General features: G+C 36.6%; 2 protein-coding genes across 4 annotated transcripts; one reads left to right on the forward strand and one right to left on the reverse strand.

The window, feature by feature from the left end:
- Nucleotides 1-5,255: 5,255 nt before the first annotated feature.
- LOC128896470 (reversion-inducing cysteine-rich protein with Kazal motifs) lies at nucleotides 5,256-15,230 on the forward strand. Its single transcript, XM_054159835.1, has 6 exons — nucleotides 5,256-5,273; nucleotides 5,878-5,914; nucleotides 5,988-6,335; nucleotides 7,795-8,227; nucleotides 9,535-10,906; nucleotides 14,228-15,230. Exons 1-6 carry the CDS (start codon nucleotides 5,256-5,258, stop codon nucleotides 14,609-14,611), a joined length of 2,592 nt encoding a protein of 863 aa, XP_054015810.1. The 3' UTR covers nucleotides 14,612-15,230.
- On the reverse strand, nucleotides 14,802-20,782 carry LOC128896481 (probable ATP-dependent RNA helicase DDX46). 3 transcript variants are annotated; one of them, XM_054159853.1, is made up of 7 exons: nucleotides 20,593-20,782; nucleotides 20,239-20,451; nucleotides 19,231-19,378; nucleotides 18,844-19,158; nucleotides 18,120-18,447; nucleotides 16,714-17,836; nucleotides 14,802-16,251 (listed from the first exon to the last, which is right to left on the reverse strand). In XM_054159853.1, the coding sequence occupies exons 1-7, from the start codon at nucleotides 20,610-20,612 to the stop codon at nucleotides 15,297-15,299; spliced, it is 3,102 nt and encodes a 1,033-aa protein (XP_054015828.1). In that variant the 5' UTR covers nucleotides 20,613-20,782; the 3' UTR covers nucleotides 14,802-15,296. The 3 variants fall into 3 exon arrangements, with proteins under 3 accessions (XP_054015828.1, XP_054015830.1, XP_054015829.1); XM_054159855.1 differs by lacking the exons at nucleotides 20,239-20,451; nucleotides 20,593-20,782 and adding exons at nucleotides 19,430-19,532; nucleotides 19,616-20,168 and having other exon boundaries at nucleotides 19,231-19,349; XM_054159854.1 differs by lacking the exons at nucleotides 20,239-20,451; nucleotides 20,593-20,782 and adding an exon at nucleotides 19,430-20,168 and having other exon boundaries at nucleotides 19,231-19,349.
- Between the last annotated feature and the right edge of the window lie 1,640 nt (nucleotides 20,783-22,422).

The raw sequence follows: 22,422 nt of genomic DNA on the forward strand, positions 1-22,422 counted from the left end.
TTTTCATGTACTTGGCGTAATTTTTTTACTTTTTTGAAGTTTTTTATAGGATCTCACTTCTTTTTACAAAGATAATTTGTATAGTGAATGACTTCAAATAATAGAAAATTGGAGATCAGTTTGAATCCTTTAAGGTTTCAAAAGTACGCGGAACGCATTGCAAAGAAAAAATGTAATCACTTTATCAGTAACATTTAAATGTAACAAGACTTTTTGTCATGTGTCATGGGTACTTTTGAGAAATTAAAGGATTAAGTTTGATATCTCTTTTTCTATCTTATTGTAATACAATAAATTATGTGTTACAAATAGTGGATCTCTGTTCATTTTCTCATTATTTAAATTTCTTGCAATAAAAGTTTTTCCCATACATTGTGTGTACTTTTGAAAATTCTGAGGAGTGAAACTGATATTGCATTACGATTAATTGTGGATTACAAATAGTGGATTTATTTCTTTATTTCTCGCTGTATCTTTAACATTCGAATTTCTTGCAACAAGACTTTCTGCCATGCGTTCTGCGTACTTCTGAACTTTATTCTAATACAATAAATTATGCGTTACAAATAGTTGATTTCTTTTTTTCATTTCTCACTTCATCTTTAACATTTAAATTTCTTGCAGTGAGACATCTTGCCATGCGTTCTGTATACTTTTGGAAACTTAAAAAACTGAAGCTGGTCTCTTTCCTATATCTGGCTTCAGACAGATTATGTATATTGCAGACTCTACGCTTACTATAATAAAAGACAAATGTATTTTTATTTTAAGGTCTACATTAATTTGTAAGTAAAATAAGGTTTGTATGTGTTATTTACAAATAAAATTAATGTCATATGAATAACGCAGAATTTATTATATTACAATACCAGATTCAGTCCCTTAAGTTTTCAACAGCACACAGAACGCATGGCAGAAAGTCTTGTTGTAACAAACTTAAATGTTAAAAATGAAGTATGAAATGGAAAAAGAGGTCCACTATTTCTAACCCACAATTTATTATATTACAATACCAGTTTCAGTCTTTTATGCTTCCAAAGTACACACAACGCATTGCAAAATGTCTTGTTGTAACAAACTTAAACGTTAAAAATGAAGTATGAAACAAAAAAAGAGGTCTACACTATTTCTAACCCACAATTTATTATATTATAATACCAGTTTATCTTTTATGCTTCCAAAGTACACACAACGCATTGCAAAATGTCTTGTTGCTAGAAGTTGAAATTTTAAACATGAAATGAGAAATAAAGAAAGAGATCCACTATGTGTAATGCACAATTTATTGTATTAGAATAAAATTCACAAGTATGCACAACGCGTGGCAGAAAATTTTATTGTCACAAATTTAAATGTTAATAAATAAAGTGGGAAAATGTACAAAAAGATCCACTATTGAAAACGCACAATTTATTGTATTATAATTCCAGTTTCAGTCCTTTAAGTTTTCAAAAGTACGCACAATGCATGTCAGAAAGTCTTGTTGCAAGAAACCAAATGTCACAAATGCAAACTGACAGTTACAGGTTAGAAATGAACGAGCGGCATGAGTGACAGCCATATTACAATTCCGACCGACGAGCCTTGCCGACAGATTCCGAGAGTCGACGAATCGACGAGTAGCCTTAGCTCCTATTGGCTAACAATAAGTGTTGACGAAAAGAATAAGAATAAGAATCAGAATTAGAATCAGAAGAAAAATCTACAATTTCTGACCGATTCATGACATGATATTACGGTATCTCAGTTGTACATAGACCGATTTTATTGATTTTGGTTTTATTCAAAAGCTTATATGCGATTTACATAAGAAAATGCGTTTAAAGTTAGAAACTATTACAGGCGTGATGACATATTAATGACAGAAGTTTTGGGTTAGGTTGGAATCGCGTTTTCTCGAGTAAAAGATACGCGGTAGCGCCAGCACCAGTGATCGGTGTACGAATACATACATTCTACACCCACTGTATTTTCTTCCATCGCTGCCGAACAGATTAAATTTAGATTTAATTTAGATCTATTAAAACTTTTTTAATACTTTTCTTTTGGAAGAAAAATCGCAAAACCATCTGGCCGAGAACTTTTGCACGGCACGGTATATAGCGAATGACAGAGTAAAGGTGATATGTAGTTTTGTTTCTTATTTCGTGAGAAAATAAGGATGGTACTTCCAAATATTGAAATTATCAAGATGCTAGTTGCTAAGCTAAACATCATAGGGTTCGTCTATACATTTTCTTTTTCATAAAAAAGTGTAATTCACGCATTTAAAGAAAACTATTAACTATTACTAATTAAGCTATTACTAACCAAAAAGAAAACTAATACTGTTAATACTAATGTACACTCGTAGGTACAGTGTTTATGTATACATGTCCAATAGAAATACACATCCATGTATTTTCAAATATATAATAAACAAAATAAGGATGTTCTTAGAATCATGCAATTTAGCGAAAAGTTCTACTGCTATGATGAGAAACAGGTAACAGTTTTAGATCTCTGTCGCTTCTTATTTTCAACACTGCCACTTTGTTCGAATCTTTTAATTATTAGGGGAACCGAAAAGTAACGTCATTTCTTTCACATTAAATTCAAACAAATACATTCTTAATAAGTTTCTGCTTTTAATCAATTATGTAATCACCCTTGCTATAAATAGCTTTTTGCCATCCATTGTGCAAATTTTCAATGCTACATCGATAAAAATTAATGAGCTGATGAATGATAAACAGGTATCGAGTGTCGCAGAAACGACACTACTTTCCGGTCCACCTAATATGTTAGACAACAACAAAGGCGATAGACATATACGATTAGGGAATCGTTCTATGTAGAGCCGTATAGCTTCTCTTATGCACCGTTTAGCTTCACCGTTTAGCTGCGAAAAATATAAATATTAGACAAATTATTTCACAAACTGCATAAATCTTGTAAAAAATATAAGTAATAAAATAAACTTTATTAATATTTAAGCTATAAATAACTTTAATAATGCCTATTATAGACGGTAAACGTCAGATATTATAATGGATATCCATATCTGCTATGACCGCGACACGGCGTATCTGCACGATGCATATACGTATAATATTAACCCTTTGTGGTCGTATTTAATTTAGGCATGTCTATTGTCCTGGTCGGAATTAATTTCCGATGAACGAGCAGTGATACATTATATGCAAGCTTATGAAGAATAAACAAGATTAATTAATTCTTTTGTGAACTTTAGATACATGTTTACACAATAATGTGTTTTAATGTAACGTTTTTATGTAAAATTATATTTTATAGTTCTCCATCATGTGGTATCTTTCGGTAATTTTCTTCTTGCCATTTTGGAGTATTGTTTCCGAAATATTTTAACACTTTGTCTACCGGGCTATTTAGAAGCAGACTTTAATAAAAAAAAAGAATTTTCTACAGTAGCATATGCCAATCTAGGCTGACAATAATTCCTTCATACTGTTACTAGGTACATTGAAAGCCAAGTCTGTTACCAAACACTGAACATTGTTCGTAGACAACCATCAACACAGTAAATAAATTCGAATAACTAAGTACTGCAATTAAAAAGCCTATAAATAGTCTCCCGGTCAATAAAGTGTTAAGAAACCAGAATGCCTAATTACACTGAAACACAATTTGTGAAATATTATTTGGAATTCTAAAAAGTATTTTTGACTATTTGGTATTTATTACAGTCTGTTACCGAAAAAATAACAATATTCAATATATTTGTCTGTAGGACGTGAGGATGAAGGAACAACTAGGATTCTATTTTGCAATCACTGTTTATTCGCGGATTCTAACGGTCGAACTTGACCACTCGTCAAATCAACAGGACGACTCATTGAAGATTGATCGTCCTTCAAATTTCCTCACACACCACCTCTTCCTTGCGCCCTTAGCGCATCCCTCGGGAACGGGGTGTGCTGAGGTGGGGGATTATCACCGTTGGAAATTTGGCAATGCAGCAGGATTTCCTCCGGGCCTCAAGCCTTGCATCGTCACCCGTTGAGGGTTGCTTGACTTTGCCTGGCAGGCCTTTGGAAGACCCATGGTTTACGACATTTGCAATATGCTATTGAGGCCGTAGCTAATTGTCGCGAGGAAACAAACATCTGTAAATAACAGAAAAATACGGCTTTCTCAAAAATAGCTTTGTCCTTTGCTTGTCGTAAACCATTCTAGCTGTTTGCACGTGAACCGTTATTTTCGGTACGCGCTAGTCGCTACATGTCTTTGAAAAATTTAACATGTAGATATTTCACCGACTGGTTCATGTATTCTTGTATAACTTAATAATATAATTACTAACGATCTTTTCATTAATGTTTCTATGTATCTATTATTACACTAATATCTTAGAACCTGTTACTACTGTCTAGTGGCTTAAATCTTTTCGGTCTGCGGAATACAATATAAGATTAGTATGGTTCTTTGTTGTGGTGGCTGAGAGCAGACATACGACCGGAACGGTAAACAAGTTTTGGTGGTTGAGAGTAAACATATGACCGCAAAGGGTTAATACGCAAATATGTAAACGACAAAGGCAAACATGGTATACGATAGATTTAGATTTATAGATCAATAATAATAAATTATTAGATTTAGATTTATATATCAATATTATAAATTTTACATCAATCGATTTAGAAAAAAATGTATATTCTTTTTTGTTATTATATAAGTTATGATTACTTTTAAAATAATGTTATAAACAACTAATTTTTTTCACAATTTACGGCCAGATTTTATATGCAGATAGAAATCCATGAAATTTGTTCTTAAAAAGTTTTCTTTTATCTATAATAGTTGCGAAGATAGACTATTGCAGCTGAAACTTTAGGGGGTCATTTTACACCCTAAATATGAAAACGGGCCAACATAAAAAAATATGTATATCTTATTTTTCGGTCCTTTAAAACATATCCAAAAATCAAAACAATCGAGGCGGACACCTAAAAAGCTTTCCTTGTAAGAGAGCTATAGAGCGCCAACGCATCTCAAATTGTAGGAAATTTTATCTACTTGAAAAAAGGTAACAATGCCTTTTCTTGTCAGGATACTCCTTTGGTAACTTTTTTGCGAAAAACTAGAAAAAGTGCGAAAATTTTGCGGTTTTTAAGCTGTAACTTAGCTGACTCACGTTTCTGAGGTTTGCAAATCTAGATTTATACTATCTGAGTGGTTCCTAACAACATATAAAAACAGTAACTTTATAGTATTTACTGCAATGTTTGGTGTCTAAAATGACTGGCTTACTATCCGTTAGTGAACATGTAACAGAAATCAGAATTGTTTGCGGTGGAAGCACTTTTCAGTGCGTGTTTCAGACTTAGTAATTTTCTTCTTTGTTCAAAATCCATTCCATTGGATTCATTCATTCCCTGTGAATATTGACTGACACAAAGTTGTTCTTTAAAGATTACTAGTGTATTTAACAACTATTAGATATAGAAATTAATTCTGTGTCTTTATATTTACATAATTATTTATAATTCTAGTTAACATAGAAATGTATACTGACCATTTTGTTATGTTAGAGAACCAGCGTTTATAGTAATGGAAGTACAGATTGCTTTGACATTTTATGCTACAGATAACTATACATAGCGCTCCCTTGGAAGGTGTAACCGAGGGAAGATCAAAAGTTGTATGACTTTTCTTTATAGATGAATAGTAAATTTACTTTAGAAAGGGATAGAATTAATTTCTATCCCTAACATATTCAATGTATACACCTATCATTACATAAATAATTGAAAAAGGTCTATCTAGAAAATATTCAACGATAAAGAACATTCCAAACTTCTATTGCATTCTACACCTGGATATTTCTAGTCTTCGACTCATCTCTATTCTTCCTTTCAGACGGAGTTCTGGGGCTGCGCCAACTCAACTTTAAATGGTGAGGACCTGAACAATCCGTGAGCCAACTTTTGTTCAGTCAAATAGTTTCAATCTCATCATCTCTTTTACAGAGATAAAGAAACATGAAAATTGGACAGGAAGGGGTTGCTGCTACTTGGCGCAGAATCCGATATGTAGATCCACATGCGTCGTATCAGGGTCTAGAAGACACCTGACCGAATCCTGTCGGCCGAGCGACGAGCCCGAGTTTTTCTCGTGTTTGGAAAGACGCGTGGAAGCAGAGCATTGCTGTAGCAACGTGTCCAATGATACCTGCAGATCCATATGTCGGGATCTATTCTACAAACCCGGGAAAATCTCGAATTTAAAGATGTACAGTAGCAAAGGTTGCTTCCATCAGGTTCCAAAGTGCTTGAAAAGCGTCGCTGAGGTGAAACACGCCGAAGATCCCAAACAACGTAAGTGGAAGATGAATGCAAACACATACAAGTAGACATATCACCAGCTCAATTAAGAGAATATTGCTAGAAGAACTTATACATATACATGGTGTCGTATCTAATTCATGCATCTCAACCCTTTGGACCTCAGTGGAACATATTAGGTTGACAAAAAAGGTCCTTCGGATTTTAACACACAAACTAACAACGATTTTTCTTATACAAAGAAATATATTTACTCTGTAACTAGACGCGGATGTTTATGCAAATTCATACTTTCACTCATACAGAAGAAGAATAGAGACATAAATGAAAGTATGTTTTAGTTTCTAATCTGTATAAAATGTATATTATTATTGATATTTCATGAATGTATGCATTTATCAACATTCTCATAGATTTACCCGTATTTCACTTTACCATGAGAAGCATAAACCCTCGCAGTCTTTCTATAACATATCATCCATTTCATTCTATGACCTTTCCTCATATTTTGGACAAATTCATGATTCCACGTTTGTAGAAGTCCTCATCAAGTTAATAACCATCTGTATTCCAGAGAGACAATCATCACCACAAACCAAACGAACTTTTTGATCGACCTAATGTATGTTCAGGTGAATATATCTGGGTGGTGTTTACTAGATTACAATTAAAACACACAGGAACATGCAGTCCCATAAGTATTCGCATGTCTATCGAAGAAATTTGTTTAAATTATGTAAGGATATTTATTTAGATGTTCGCCGAAAACTGTCAAAATTCCAAAACAACACACAATCTATCAGACAAAATCAAATCGCAATACAAATTGAATGACTAATCAATAAATTACTAACACAAATTGATAAACATAAGTGACAACTATAAACATACAAACATACCTAGTGATTTAAATATAAATATTCATCCAACATTCACATTACAATACATTACAATTAAATGAAAAGTTTGATATTTTCAAAGAAATTTTTCATTATAAATATGAACATGTGTGAAGTACTCACTATTTAACTCACTATTTAATTTCGATCCAAGTCTTCAACATACATAGAGGGTACAAATATTTATGGGACTAACTGTATGTTAAAAAAAAAAATGAACACCATTTGCGCTGGGACTTGCTACAGATACTAATTGGTCCTTTTTATCTATCTATGGTTTTGATATTTGATTCATAGTCAAACACAGTTTAATACAATTAATTTCTAATAGAAAAACCCATTTATGGGTGACGGAACTTTTTACTAAGGAACTAAATTTATTAATTCTGAATAGCTTGGCGATCAACGTATTAAGAGATTAGCACCCATGATGAGGTCAATCTCTTCACTAGTTTCTAGAAACCGCAATGTTAGACTTTACGCAGAGCACTCCGTATACTATCTAGATAAGAATTTTGCCCCCATCCGAATGAAAGCTTTAAAACGTCATTCTTTTTAATCGTTATGAGTACTTAAATGTCTTTTCACGACAGATCTGCATTGCTGTAACGAGGCTGTTACTCCAGCTTGTCTGGAAACTTGCAAAAGAGTCCTCCACACTGCCACCACAGAGCAGGAGATCATGGACGCTCTGTCGGAAAAGTGTAGACCAGTTTTACCACAGACACCAATCTGGAGTTGTCTGCTAAAGTCTGGATCCTCGAAACCGGCGCGTTTGCCACTGGACGCTGGCAAACTATCGTGCTGTACGAAAGCAACGAAGCCATCGTGTCAGAATTTGTGCTGGAGAGCGTTTCAGGCTGACTGGGAGGTAGCGTGGGTTCAGTTGGATGGGGAATGCCTGTCCTCCAATTTGGAGGGAGAGTTGAGAAGGTGTCTCGAGGATGCAGAAGACCCCTGCGAGATGGGCTGCTCTGGACTGTCTTATTGCGCTCGATTCAACGACAGATCGACGACGTTGTTCAGGTAAACCACTCTTCCGTCAAGGAACTCTTCCTGTTCTTATTGTAACTTAAACATGTTCAACTCGCACGGGCACCTTATACTGTACCTAGGCAGATAAAGTACGCAGATAAAATCCGAACTCTGACCATTGACTACTATGAATTCTACACAGGATACTCACCTATGGGTATACAATATTTTAGAGAATGATTCTATGGGATATAATAGAGATGAAAATGAGGAATTATGAAATTTCGTTCAGTTTTTTAAGGCTAAATTACAAAAAAAATGTAATAAAATTATGGCCTTTTAAAGGTAAATTACAAAAAAATTGTAATAAAATTATAGTTTTCAGCGTATTTGTAGTGATTAATAGCTTATACACAAACCCTCGTTTAACTCCAGTTAAAGACGTTTTCTCTTGGGTTATTTCTTACAACTGGAATTTAATATAATACTATTAGGAGTACGACTGTATTATACTTGGAAAATGTATTATACCTGGAAATTACCTACAGTAGTATTTGGAACTGATAATGGCTATACCCTCCAAAGTCAGCAAACTCGATGCTAGAAGAATTAGCCTTCCCTTCATTCTTGAAACTTCAGTTAAGCTCCACTCTTATGTGTCTCTTGGGTCTTTTATATTAGTAAAGTTTTTAATAAACAATACCAGAATACCAATCCAGATATCGAAATCCACAATGTAACTGAAAAGAATATATTTTTAAATATAACTGCTCGTGGTATTAAATAAAAACTCTCGTTAAAAAAGCCACCGCAAAATCCGTGTTGAGTTCATAACGCTGCATTCTCCTCGCTACCACACACTTCTTCTCTTCTTCAAGGTCGAAGATCCAATACCACTCCAAACTCCAGTCTTATGCGTTGTATAAATGTCTATTCTTGTCTAGTTTTTTTTTAATTTAACTGAAAATTTCATGTTCTTAAGTATAACTGTCCCGTGTCATCAAATACAAAAGTCCAATAAAAAACTTACAGGTCCTCAATCATAGATTGACCGACAGTGGTTGAAACCCGACTTACTAGAATACAGAAAAGGCAAAACTAATTTATTATTAACGCAAAACTAATCTCATAGCTCGGCGACCAATGTAATCAAACGCTAACACAATCCCGTAGCTCAGCGAATAGTGTAATCAAGCACAAAGCCTGTCGTCTTCAATCATTTACTCACTTCCGTTTGATTACATTTAAAAGTGAAAAACCAGAATGGCTTTCAACCATAAAAAGCCACCTTTCCTTCGAAAGTCTTTGACATGCCTACTTTTCCTACAATCTAACTCTTATTTTTCGTTGGTCCTTAGGACTTGTTCAGCAGCAGCCGACGAAGCAGCCAAATGGGAAGCCGACCACTGGTCCAGAGGTGGAATCGTTCGAGGCCTAGGTGTACCCGTTCGCGCAGCCGCTTCTTGCCCGCCAGAGACGTTGCGGGCAGCCGCCTGTCTGTTGCAACTGAGACCATGTGAGAACAGGATCCATGAGACGAGACTTTGTCGAGAGGACTGTCTAGAGTTGATGGCCAGCTGCGTAGACTGGTCCGCCATTACTGGACCCTATACAGCCAATGCTTTGTGCGCGAAGCTATCGCCAGGAAAATCAGATGCCCCTTGCGTCTCCTTGAGGCCGTTCCTGGAGGATCCTCGCGACACCGAACCGGTCGTACGCCTCGAAGAGGATATCATGACACCCTGCAGAAGCAATCCCTGTGCCCAAGGCGATGTCTGCGAGTTATCACCCCTCGGACGCGAAATCTACCGTTGCGTGCCAGGCTGTTCCTTAGGAGAAATGTCGAAGCAGTTGGTGCCTATGGGATCCTGGGTACAGATACCCCGATTCGATCAGCAAGGCTGCCTCAGGATCTGCCAGTGCACGACACGAGGGATGGTGAACTGTAAGACGCTGAACTGCTTCAAGTTCCACTCCTGTTGGGTGCACGACCGCTTTATTGCTCACAAGGCCAACTTTTACCTGGAATGTAATCCTTGTCATTGTTTCGAGGGAGAATTCACGTGTTCGAAGAGGAGCTGCGGGGAGGTGCGAGCCCTCTCGTTGCCTTGCGATTGTCCTGCTCACTACGTCCCTGTCTGTGGAAGATTAGGCTTCACTTTCGCTTCAGGGTGTCTGGCCAAGTGCGCAGACTTCTCCCCCAACGAAGTGGAATTCGGCAGCTGTTCTTCCAGAGATCCCTGCGCGTCCAACCCTTGCGATAGCACAGAGAAGTGCGTCAGGAGGACGAGGGTCTGCTTGTCCAGACTCCATAAGCCCTGCCGCCAGTACGAATGCGTTTCTCTCGACTGCGATCCTCGGGAGTTCAGTGGGCCAGTTTGCGACAGAGAGAACCGCCAGCATCACTCTATGTGCGCCATGATTCACGCTGGAGCCACCATAGGCTACAGAGGACCCTGCTTGGTGGGATGTTCCTTGCGAGGGCCAGTATGTGGAGTAAACGGCGAGGTCTACGCGAACGAGTGCGTTGCCTGGGCAGAGAAGACCGTCGTCGACTACTTTGGTCCATGCGTCGTCGTTGGATTGATCGGCGATCAAGCCAAGCCTCGTTGCGGCGATCTCGTTCAGTGTCCTCAATTGATAAAGCCCTACTGCGTCGCGGTGACACCACCTGGTGCATGCTGTCCAGTATGCGGCGGAGCGGCCAAGCTGTTCTACTCCAAGAAACAGGTACGCGATATTCCTTTTGTTGGGTGCTGTTTGAGATTCAAATGTTATCAATAGACAGCAGATCTTTATGCATTTATAGGAAATTCGAATGTGCAAGAAACTACAAAATGCAAACACTATGCAAGAATATAAAAAAGATTGGAAGTAAAGTTCATGTTATAATATTTTAAGAATAAAATAAATTCCTATTTAGGTTCAATTTTTGTAAGCACGTTCGCGAAGATTTTATTTTACATAAAGATCCGCAGTCTAGTTATCAACATTGTTTCTTCGACAGTAAAACATTGCTCAGAAGGAGAGGCCTCCAAGCGTCACAATTACTTTTTAACACTAAACCTACCACGACTAGTCAAATGACCGTTTTCAAATTTTTGTGCATAGTTCTTATATAAAATACATCAGTTATATAAATTGTTTGATGTGTTATTTAATTTAATATTGTGTGATACATTTTTACATTCAACTGGAAAAAGTGCCTTTAAGACCAGTCATTTTACCAATTACAGTAGAAATAGGCAGAAATGAAATGTCAGTAGATTTAGTGTTAATTAGCTTTTGCATAGTGATAGATGATGAAGAATTGAAGCTAGTAGTAAAATTTGTTCAATTCGTGATCGAAACCACGATAAAAAGAAAACTTGTATTCTATTAAAAGGCTGACGCTTTACTGACCACAGTTGCTCCTAACATTAGTAGCTACATATCTTTAAATAACAGTAGTAATTGTTTCAATGTAGTATATCTCATAAGTATATTGCGGATTTTATGCATTTCTGACGTACACTAATATGGATAACATCGCAAAAGTATATTCTAGTATTAATGTAATAATGTTAATATTTCGTTTTGCATAAGTGCATGTAACTTTTGATTATGTTTAGTATACATTTCTTATTATAGATTGTATTATAAATGCATACAATCCGGATTCTACTCATAAAGTACACCATCTACTATAAACCGTCTGCCCCCAAAACTATGTACTATTAGCTTTAGCTCTTTAATATGTACCACTCTAAGAAACTAATTAAAAAGTCGACGTTACGCTTGGAGACCTCTTTTTGTTCGTCTTTGCGACCTAGATAAAAATATTTAATATAGAGTATTTATATTTTTTATTATTTTCACGCTTTAACTAATGGCATATTGGGGGACAGTCTACAACTTACAAAGAGAAACTTCTTGGTGTCTGTCTCCCTTTTTATTTAAAATTTTGTATGCATGCAAAAGATGGTGAACGAGTTTTCATAGGGAGTGAAACCATCCTTCAAAGTTCATTAACCCTTTGTGATGGACAACTATCAACTTCATTCTAGGCACAGTGTGAGAGTATTATATTTTACCATGTTGTGTATCTTACTATCTTGGAAAAAGAATGTTTTTTCATATTAGGACAAATCCACAAAACTTTTAGATTTGTTATTAAAAAGAAAAATTTTTTTCAACACATTTTTAATATTTAGTACACACATTCATACTCTCAAGACGTAACAAAAACTGTGTGCGTGATCGATTTTAACTTGACGGTGTGGATGTCAGGAAGTAAAATTCAAAAAAAGTTTATTTTGAATGTGTTTCATGTAAAACTGAAATTTTTATATCGATCACGTTTTTAGACAAAATTTTCAAACGACTCTAGCTCACTGAAAAAAATCTATATAAAAAATAATCTGGGTTGTCGGGATTAGTTTCTCTTTATAGGATAAACAAACTTCAAGGATTAGAAATGAAAAAAAATTGACGACGTAAATTTCGTAAAACACAATAATGCAAAAGTGAAAAATTAATGAAAGTTGGTCACATGTTTTCCATGGTCGTGTAACTATTTATACAATGATAGCACATACATGAGATTTACAGGTTCATTTCCTGCAATTTTTTCCAATTATTCCCATATCAAAATATTTGACGGCGCTCCTACAGCTATCTTAAAATATTTGAAAATTAACAGTCACAAGGCTATTTTAAAAATTTTAATTTTTTAACGACTTTCTGGCTTCTTAGATAGCTTACAAAATTTACAAAGCCCATGGAAATCTTCTTTTAGCATCCCTTCCACTGAAAACGTCCATATGATAGTTAAAATATTGAAACATCAGAAGATAACGTTAAATAAAGGCTCGAAATTGCAAATCTAAAAGATCTGTGGATTTGCCCATTAGTTTTGTCTTTTGTATACACTTCATCCTCATTTCACTTGATTTCGTTGTAGGTATTCATTCTAATTTAAAGTTCATTAGAACATTGGGACTTTCAAAAGAATAGAGACTTTTTAAACACAAGTTTCTGCCACAGATGTTGAATGAGAAGAACAAATTTTATTGCTATTTCAAAATATACCATTTAATGTTTTCTAAACGAATAAGCAAAGAATTTGTGAAAAAAGATTATCGCCCCTCGAATGTTGAAGGTTAAAAGAGGTACAAATATAAATTGTTCTTTTAGAACAATTTTCAAAAAACTTGGTATGCAACGGTTTTTGGCGGTGCTAATTTTAAACCTGAATTCAAACTATATAGGGCTATAAACTATATGTTTAGTTTTGTCAATCACTCTGTTCTATTATCAGAAAGTAAGTCCCAGAATAATGAACAATGTTTGAACATTTCAATGAACAATGAACAATGAACAATGTTTCATACTTTAAAATTTGTGTTTGTATTTATAAAAAATACAAATACATTAATTGTTGACTAGTTTAGATGACGTTATTTCCAGATTTAGCACCATTTGATTTTTTACGAGGTTTTGTTAAATGAAAGATACCACAAGCAATAGAAATTTTAAAGAATCAAAAAGCAAACATTGTTTGGCCTTAGAAGAATAAAGATACAAAGAATGCACTGTAAGAAGTGCATAATAATTTAGTTCAAAGAGCATAATTATTGTATTGTATGCAGCATCATGGTCGAAATTTTGAACAATTTCTATATGTACTTCTAAAAAAGCTAATACATTACTCTTATATTCTTATAAAAAATATTTGTGTAAAAATGATAACAGGTATTAAAATACATTGCATATGTTTATAAATACAAATGCGAGGAGTAACAAAAATCTGACAAATAGAAATTTACACTTATACTAGAACAATTTCCAAACTCAATTTTCTAGGAAATGATGTCTCATACAAAGAAATGTTATTCTGTAGTTTGGATTTATTTTTCCAGCCACAGCTAGGTTCTACCACCATCCCTGTATATTAAATATTTTAATCAATTTGCAAAGACCAAATAGTATTCTACCATCCCCAATAAATCGCTTCGCTTCAGCTCCCTAGTGCGAACAATATGTACAATAATTGTATTTCTTGTTAAACAGCTGGACAGGATATATTACACGATGGACGAGGAGGCGGACAAGGACTCTGTGACGTTGGAAGCTCTGCTGACCGCTCTAGGAAGACAAATCCAGGTAGCACAGTGCGCTCTTCGCGGAATGATGACGCCTGACCTCGACATATTCATCATCGTTCAACCTACGGTGATAAGGCCTTCGACCTTGCAGCTGCGAGCTTGCGTAACAGAGACTGAGAAGCTAGTTACCAGAATTTTGGAGAGGAGCCCTAAAATCGCGATCGAGGTGCCGTTGGGTGCGCTCACAGGAGCGGAAATTGCTCATAGTTACGTATCCGGTGCCATCACGATCGGGGGATGTCTCGTACAACTTTTCCTTGCAACCTTTGTCCGTGCTTTTATCTCGTGAAAACTGTAAGGGGAAGGAGAGGGTATGAGAGGTAACGCCGAGGCTACCCCAACGAGTGCAAATCCTCATCGATCGCACGTATTTTCAAAAGGTGCTAAGCATTTTCATTTACCTACTGACGTTTGCCATTCGTGGCGACGCCGATTTCATGACTGTGATTCTTCTAGTGCCTACGTAATATACAGGAAAGTAGAATGTATTTTCGTCGATCTTTTAATATTGCCAAAGAAAACGGAGTACGTGGAACGTGTACAAAAACACATAATCACCCGAAGGCTGAGTGGTTATGCAAATTGTAAATAAAGTCCTCCTAACTTAAGTTACCAAACAACGTGTCCGCCGAATCTCCCATTGTATCTTCGCAGATACGATAGTCGATAGAAAATACTCTTTCGAGCAATCCAAATTCCGCAACACGAGATCACTAAAATCATCGATGGTCCGAGTTTCAAACGACAAAGCTACGCGGTGTCAGTGAATTTAGATTGCTCACGGACGAATTACTGACAGGATCGTTACTTCCGTAAATGTTACGTATACTTCGTTATTGTACCGTTAAATACAAAATGTTTGTATAGTCATTTGTAAGTTTAATAATAAATCTCTAATTTTACTCATACGCAGTTCGATGAAATCAATGTACTGTAACGCGTAAGATTGCATATACAATTGAAATAGAACTTCTTTACAAAACTTTGTATCGACCGCGGGACGCGGTGTGTGCCCCTGACGCTTGCAACTTGATTAGTTCTTCCTTGATGAGTCGCGAGACCTCAGCCTTGGCCTTGCTGACCGCTAATTCGCTAGTGGACTCGATGGCGAGGTACAACTTTCTCTCCCCTTCCGGTGGAGCCTTGCCAGGAGCGATGTAAGTGCCCCTAACAGTGAGACCAGCTTCGGAGTACTCGGAAATTTGCGCGAAAGCTTCCTTGCTAGTAACTCGCCATCTGGCCTGCTGTGGGAAATCATTGATCTCCAGTTCTTCTTCGTATTTACGAAACGTCTGTTCACCAGCCTCTGCGTCGCTCTCCACGAGATCTTCCTCGCGAGGCTGATAGTTCAACTTGGTGTTCAGCTTCGCAGCAAGCTGCTCAGCGACAGTCTTCGCTGTGATGAGATTAGTGGGACCAGCTCCTTTGAGAATAGCCTCAGCAGCCTGTTGCGTCGCACCCTTCGCTTCAGCTCCCAAATTTTTGGCAATGTTGATCTTGGACGCTAATCGCCTAGCCAATTCCAATTTATCGGTTGCGCTAGGGACCGGTTGGCCAGGAACCGCAATATTGGTGGCAGAGGGTCTAGCGATTTCGCGAACCGTTCTCTTTGGCGCCAACATGCTCTCTATCTGCTGGTCTATGTCATTTTCTATGTCCTCGTCGTCGGAGTCTTGCAGTCCCAGAGCTGCTTTCTGGAATTTCTTCTTTTCGTTCGCCAGGGCTGCCTCTGACTCATCAAACTTGAATCCTTTACCACTGAAACCACCTCCTGTGTGCACTTTCTTCCCGTCAGCTGCTTGTCGGGCTTTGTATCCTTCCCAAAGCTGGCGCAACGGTTCTGGAACGGGAACTCCCGCCAATTCGTGAGCACGGAGAATATCGCCAGCGTATCGTTCCTGTTCTGATGTGATGAACGTGTACGCGTACCTGTAAATAAGAATTATGTCAATTTTGTAGTACTAAGATGGTGATTTTTACACTACATCAAAGACGAGTTTCTAAAAGGAAGGAAATTTCTGCGTTTGAAATTTATCAACCCAAAAGGTATGATATGTTTATTGTAATTAATAGAAAGATAATTTTTTATTATTGATTGTAACACTTTAAAACACCTTAGCGAACTAAAAACAATGAAGTTGATTCGTATAAACATTTTACCATGTTTCCAAACTGTAACAATTTCTTCATTCCAAGCATTCTGAAGGAAAAACTTATCTAGAGTAACTGATTCTACTAAACTATTTTTTCTAAACTATTTTTACTAAACTATTTTTACTAGACTCTACAAATGATTAATGAATCAGTTATTATGGCATGATAGGCTACTGACGGGTCATAGATTGTTCATCCCTGTTCTAAACGATTTCCCACTATTATATAAGAACTCACCCTTTGTTACCAGCTCTTCCCGTTCTTCCGCACCTATGGACGTAATCTTCATAATGATTTGGACAGTCATAATTCACCACGAGAACAAGGTGTTTGACGTCCAAACCTCTCGCAGCGACGGACGTTGCAACCAATAATTTCGTTCGTCCAGCTTTGAAGTCTAATATGGTCGAGTCCCTATCGCATTGGTCGATACCGCCATGAAGAGACATACACGAGTAGGAAGCCTTCATAAGATCTTTCAGAAGTGTGTCAGCGTTCTCTTGTTTGTCAACGAATATTATAGTGGAACCTTTGTCTTGGTAGTGGCCAAGAATCTCGAGCAACTTGTAGAACTTTTGATCCTCCTCAAGGACTACTACGTGTTGCTCGACGTCCTTGCAAACGATGGACCGTCCTCCAACTTGAACCTCTACGGGTCTCGTTAGGATTCTTCTAGCCAGTGCTTCCATTTGTCGGGGAAATGTAGCGCTGAATAGAACGGTTTGCCGATCAGGTCGAACGTTTTCCATGATGCGCATCACTTGGGGCTCAAAACCCATGTCGAACATTCTGTCTGCCTCGTCGAGTACCACGTAGGTCACCCTGCGTAAGTTCGTCACTCGGCCACTATTAGCAGCAAGCATGTCGATCATTCTCCCTGGTGTACAGACTATTATTTCGGCGCCTCTCTTCAACTCCGCTATTTGTTCGGATATACCTGTTCCACCGTAGACGCAGACGTGTGATAATCCCAACGACTTCGTAAATTTTTTCGAGTCCCTCCCAATCTGCATACACAATTCTCTGGTGGGTGTCATGATTAACGCGATCGGGCCGTCGCCATCCGCCAAGGGAGGTTGATCGAGAATGTGCCTAAACATTGGTAGTAGGAACGCCAACGTTTTCCCGCTGCCCGTCTTCGCTATGCCTATCAGGTCGCGACCAGACATGATTGCTGGAATGGCTTGGCACTGGATAGGAGTTGGCTTCTCGTAGCTCAGTTTCTTCAGCACTTCCAACTCTTTCTTCGTTACGCCACACTGTGCCCATGACTTGATAGGTTTAGGACAGCCCTTTCCTTTCACGCGAATACCTTCCAATTCTTCTTTGTACGCTTCTACTTCTTCGGATGTCATTCTCGCTGAAAATGTTAAAGAACTTGAGAATAGAAATATTGTGTGAGAATTGTAATAAATAGACTGCGGATGTTTATGCAAATTCATATTTAGGTAAACACAGATAAAGAACAGGAATCTAAATTAAAGTATGAATTGTCCTGTAAATATTGTACCGTATATTTTATTTTTCACATTTTATATATTCGTGCATTAATACGTATCCTTGTATATTCTTGCATATTTAAATTTGTCATAAATGCATAACCATCCGCAGTCTAGTAATAAGAATTTGAGTGGATGACCTACCTATTTCAGGTACTTCGACATAAAATGATTTTCTAAACGGTTGGTACTCGGTAGTCGCATGGTCGACTTTGGCTAGTTCTCGTTTCTGTTTATTCGCTATACCAGCTGCTGTTTCGTGTAGGTTTTCTCCTTCTTCTTCGCTAGAATATTCCAAACCGTCTTGATTCTGTTCGATAAGTTCTCCTTTCTGTTTCTGCACTTTCTTCTTGGCTACGCCGGTGACGATAACAACACCTCCGCTTTGAGTACCTCCTGTACCTGTGCCATTATTTGTATTCTTTGAACCTTTGTTGTCGAGTTTGTTTACTTTTCTGACTTCTTCTTGAACCTGTTTCAACGAACAATTTATTTTATTATATTCACGCATAAAGTCGATAAAAAATTATGTATAAGAAGTGTACATTATTTTAGCAATTATAAGGATCTAAGTTGAAAAATTAATCTCTCTACAGTTCTTTTTTTTGTTTATATTACTTATAACACTTAGTCTGGAGATGGAGATCATTTAAATTTTTAATAACAATTTAAATAGGTCCTCTTCTAAATCGTAGACGACTCACTGACAAATTCAAAACAACATACTGCAGTTCTTAATTATTGAACTTTACCTCCTATGACCACTTAAATAGCATACATTCCTTATACACAATTATTTTGACAACGTTTTCAATAAATTAAACGTGATAACATATGAGGTGATATGTAAAAGAATGTGCACGCATACTTCTGCCATGAAAGCATCCAGTGGATCGACTTCTTCTTCTTCGCCCTTAGTTTCTTCCTTAATCTCTTCAACTTCTTCTTTCGGGTCTCCTTCTTCCTTGACTTCCTTGTTGCTGTTCTGAACAACAGGAGTCTCTTCATCACTGTCATCTTCTAGAGACCACTTTTTCATAGGCAGCTGAAGGTTTGCTAAAATGGATGCCTTACCATCTTTCTTGGTTGCCTCTAGCTCTTTCTTTTTCCTTTCTGCACGCCACCGCTCTATTCTTTCTCTTCGTTTTTGCATTTCCAATTCTAACCTTTTCTGTTCTTCCTCCTGTGAAAATTAAATTAATAAATTGAAAGACAGCTTTCGAATGGAACAAATTGATCTTATATATTAAGTTACCTTGTCCAGCTTAGTATGGTCAAATGGCAATTCATCGCTGTCACCCTTTTCCTTCTCCTTACGTTCTCTCGATCGCGATCTATTTGACCGATCTTTGCCAGAACGCGAAGACTTTGATCCTGTAAGACGCTTTTCTTTACTGTCTCCACTAGCATACCGAGAACAATCAATGTTAACATATTATTCCATTATTACACACATTTTGATAAAGACTTAACACTTTGCGGCCAGCAAGAAGACTAAGTCACCATGTTTCACGGTGTATATAAATCCACCCAAGACTGCCTAGTCAACAAGTTTTCCTATGAAATGGACACTTCATTTAGAGATTTCCAATGTAAAAACTAAAACCAGCATAAGGACATGTATAAGAATTTTTAAATACTTTTTGGTAAGTTTGTCCCATAACGGGTTGACAGTCCTTAACATATTTCTATGTCGCTTTAAAATCCATAGCTGAATGCTGTCAATATAGCTCTACATCATTTTATATTTATATTTCAACCTAATACAAGTAGAAAATAACATGATATTATAAAGCAATTTTATCTTTCACTTGTATTTTAATGCTATAAACTAATTCTATGGTAGCCAGCTACAAGTTCTTGTAAATTACACGTAGATCTCCTCCTTGAGTTGAGTTCTGAAATCACTATTTACCAAAGCGATAAAACATTTTGCAATCTTGTTTTTCATATAAAGAAATACATCGTTAAATTGGATAGGTTATCCAGTGATTATTTAGTTATTGTATCCATTACCAAAAAACTATACCATATGGCAATACTATTGGCCACCCATGACATTAGACCACAACGTGTAAGTGCCATCGGCAGACCACAAAGTGTTAAAAGTAAAGAAATTAATTAATGTACTTTCTTTAATAAATTGGAAATCTTCCTAAATTTATAAAATTAAAAACAACACGAAGAGGGTTTACTGTTCTCTATTCCATGAAATTTGCAAGGCCACAGAATAATCGTGACTAATATTTTAATTATAATGTACCGTTTCCTCTCACGGTGTGTATCTCTTTCGGAACGATCCCTTCTGTCACTCCTTTCTCTATCTCTGTCCCTAGAACGACTTCTTCTTTCTCTGTGTCGTCCCTTATCCCTTTCCCTGTCCCTATCTCTACTCCTAGATCGCCGTCGTTTTTTCTCTGGTGTGGCGGATCTTGATCTTGATCTGGATCTTGATCGCCTTCTATGGTGTCTATCTCTACAAAACAAATTAATTACATTGCTTTTACGGCACTGGTATGATAAAAAGTGGAATATTTAACAAGGAAAAGCAGCAATAGCAATAGAAAACGTAATAACCTTAACCTAGAATAATAACTAACTAAAGTATTACACTTACTTGTCGCTACTCCGAACCATGACTACCGCTACTATTCAATCACAAGCGACAATCTTTAAATACACTTGATTATCTATACTAGAGAAACATGTATTTCTCTTTTCTTTCCAATTTTATTACAAAATACACAATGGAGTTCCTTTCGTTTACAAACGGAAAGCCAATTTACTGCCGCTTTACTTGTGCTGCCACCAGCAGAGATGGGCAAAATCTTTATCTAAATAAAAATTTTAAATATCGAATAAAGATGAAAAATTGCAGCCTTTTACTCGTCGAATAAAGATACATAACTTTATCTTTATTCGATGACTGCCGAATACAAAAATGTATTCGTGGTAAATGTACTCAAAGGATAAAGATAACTGTAATTATTTTTATCCGAAGGTTGAAGATACCTGCTTTATCTACAGAAAGTTTCAATCGTAAGATACTCTTCGCACTTTTAACTTTATCCGACCGCTAGAGATACCTGGTTTCTCCCCGAGAGTTTCAACCCTAAGATACTTTCCCGCATTTGTAACTTTATTCGATGGCTAGAGTTGACTGGTTTCTCTCCAGAGATATTCATCCGTAGGTTATTTTCGCATTTTTATCTTTAACTGAAGTTTCACCCATCGCGTGGGATAACTTTCTCACTTTTATCTTTATCCGAAATTATCGAAAAAGGATCGAATAACTTTTCAAGCGGTGTTTACTGTTTAGTCGCCGGTTGTAAAGTATAGTTATACATAATTACACATAGTTAAATAGGTATAATGTAAACAAATTTATACAGGAGTAAGGAAGTATATATTTGTGCATATAGACGTGTACTGTAGATATAAATGGTGGTCTTTTTAAATGTTTATATAATTATTGTTATTACAATATTCCTGGTGCTTGACACGACTTGGCAGCGAGTAATCGCTCGATGTAATGTCGTGGTGTTTCTCATGCAGAAAATGTGTAGACTCCTGAATGTTTATAATTATTGTTGCTGCAAAATCGCCATTCTCCGGCGCGGCGTAGCGCGGCAAGGGATTAACCGATCTAGATGGAACTTTTCACATTCAACGACATCTGATTTCGCGATGTTCGAATCTGCAAAAAATGATGGTCTTTTTAAATGTTTATATAATTATTGTTATTACAAAATTCCTGGTGCTTGACACGACCCGGCAACGAGTACCCGCTCGATGTGATTTCGTGATGTTTAAAGCGAAATTTGCGAAATTTAGAAATTTTACAAAATGTAGACCCGGAAATTAATAAGATTACAGTTAAATTGGAACAGGAGGAAGATAGTTACTTTGAATTAAGCAACGGCTTGGTATAGGTTAAGGTAAGTAAAATGTATACAGTAGTTTACAATGAATTTACTGAAGTTTATTACTACGTGTAAAAAAGATAAAAGTGCGCCTCCTTCGTTACTATGATTAATTTTAATTTAATAATATTAATAAAAATAATTACTTTTCCTATAAAATATAATTATATTCCGCAAAGAGAATAAACTATAACTAACTAACTATAAAATATAATTAATTTTAATTTTACTACTTGTTGAATATAAATTGTTAATTCTTAAATATAAATTACTAGAAAATATAATTACTTTTAATTTTAATAGTTATTAAATATAAATTGTACGGGGCCACGTACATTGTTAAAACATTCGACGTGGGTGATCAAGCGTGGGAAAGTCGAAAATCAGGAGAAAAAATGGAACGTTCGCTGAAAATACTTAAGGGAGTGTACTCCCGTGCCTTGTATGCGCTCGTACGCACTCACACAGCTCCACATTACTGTATACGTACACGGAACTACAAGGGTTCCGTATTTTCCTATTCT

Source organism: Hylaeus anthracinus, unplaced genomic scaffold, assembly GCF_026225885.1.
Source record: "Hylaeus anthracinus isolate JK02 unplaced genomic scaffold, UHH_iyHylAnth1.0_haploid 1, whole genome shotgun sequence".
Classification (NCBI taxonomy): Eukaryota; Metazoa; Arthropoda; class Insecta; order Hymenoptera; family Colletidae; genus Hylaeus; species Hylaeus anthracinus.

Coding starts and splice junctions, on each gene's coding strand:
- LOC128896470 (XM_054159835.1), top strand. Junction 6,336..7,794: donor CGCCGAAGATCCCAAACAAC/GTAAGTGGAAGA, acceptor TTTTCACGACAG/ATCTGCATTGCTGTAACGAG. Junction 10,907..14,227: donor TGTTCTACTCCAAGAAACAG/GTACGCGATATT, acceptor CTTGTTAAACAG/CTGGACAGGATATATTACAC.
- LOC128896481 (XM_054159853.1), bottom strand. CDS start 20,612: ATGGTTCGGAGTAGCGACAA. Junction 17,837..18,119: donor TGTCGAAGTACCTGAAATAG/GTAGGTCATCCA, acceptor TAACATTTTCAG/CGAGAATGACATCCGAAGAA. Junction 16,252..16,713: donor GGAAGAGCTGGTAACAAAGG/GTGAGTTCTTAT, acceptor TCTTATTTACAG/GTACGCGTACACGTTCATCA.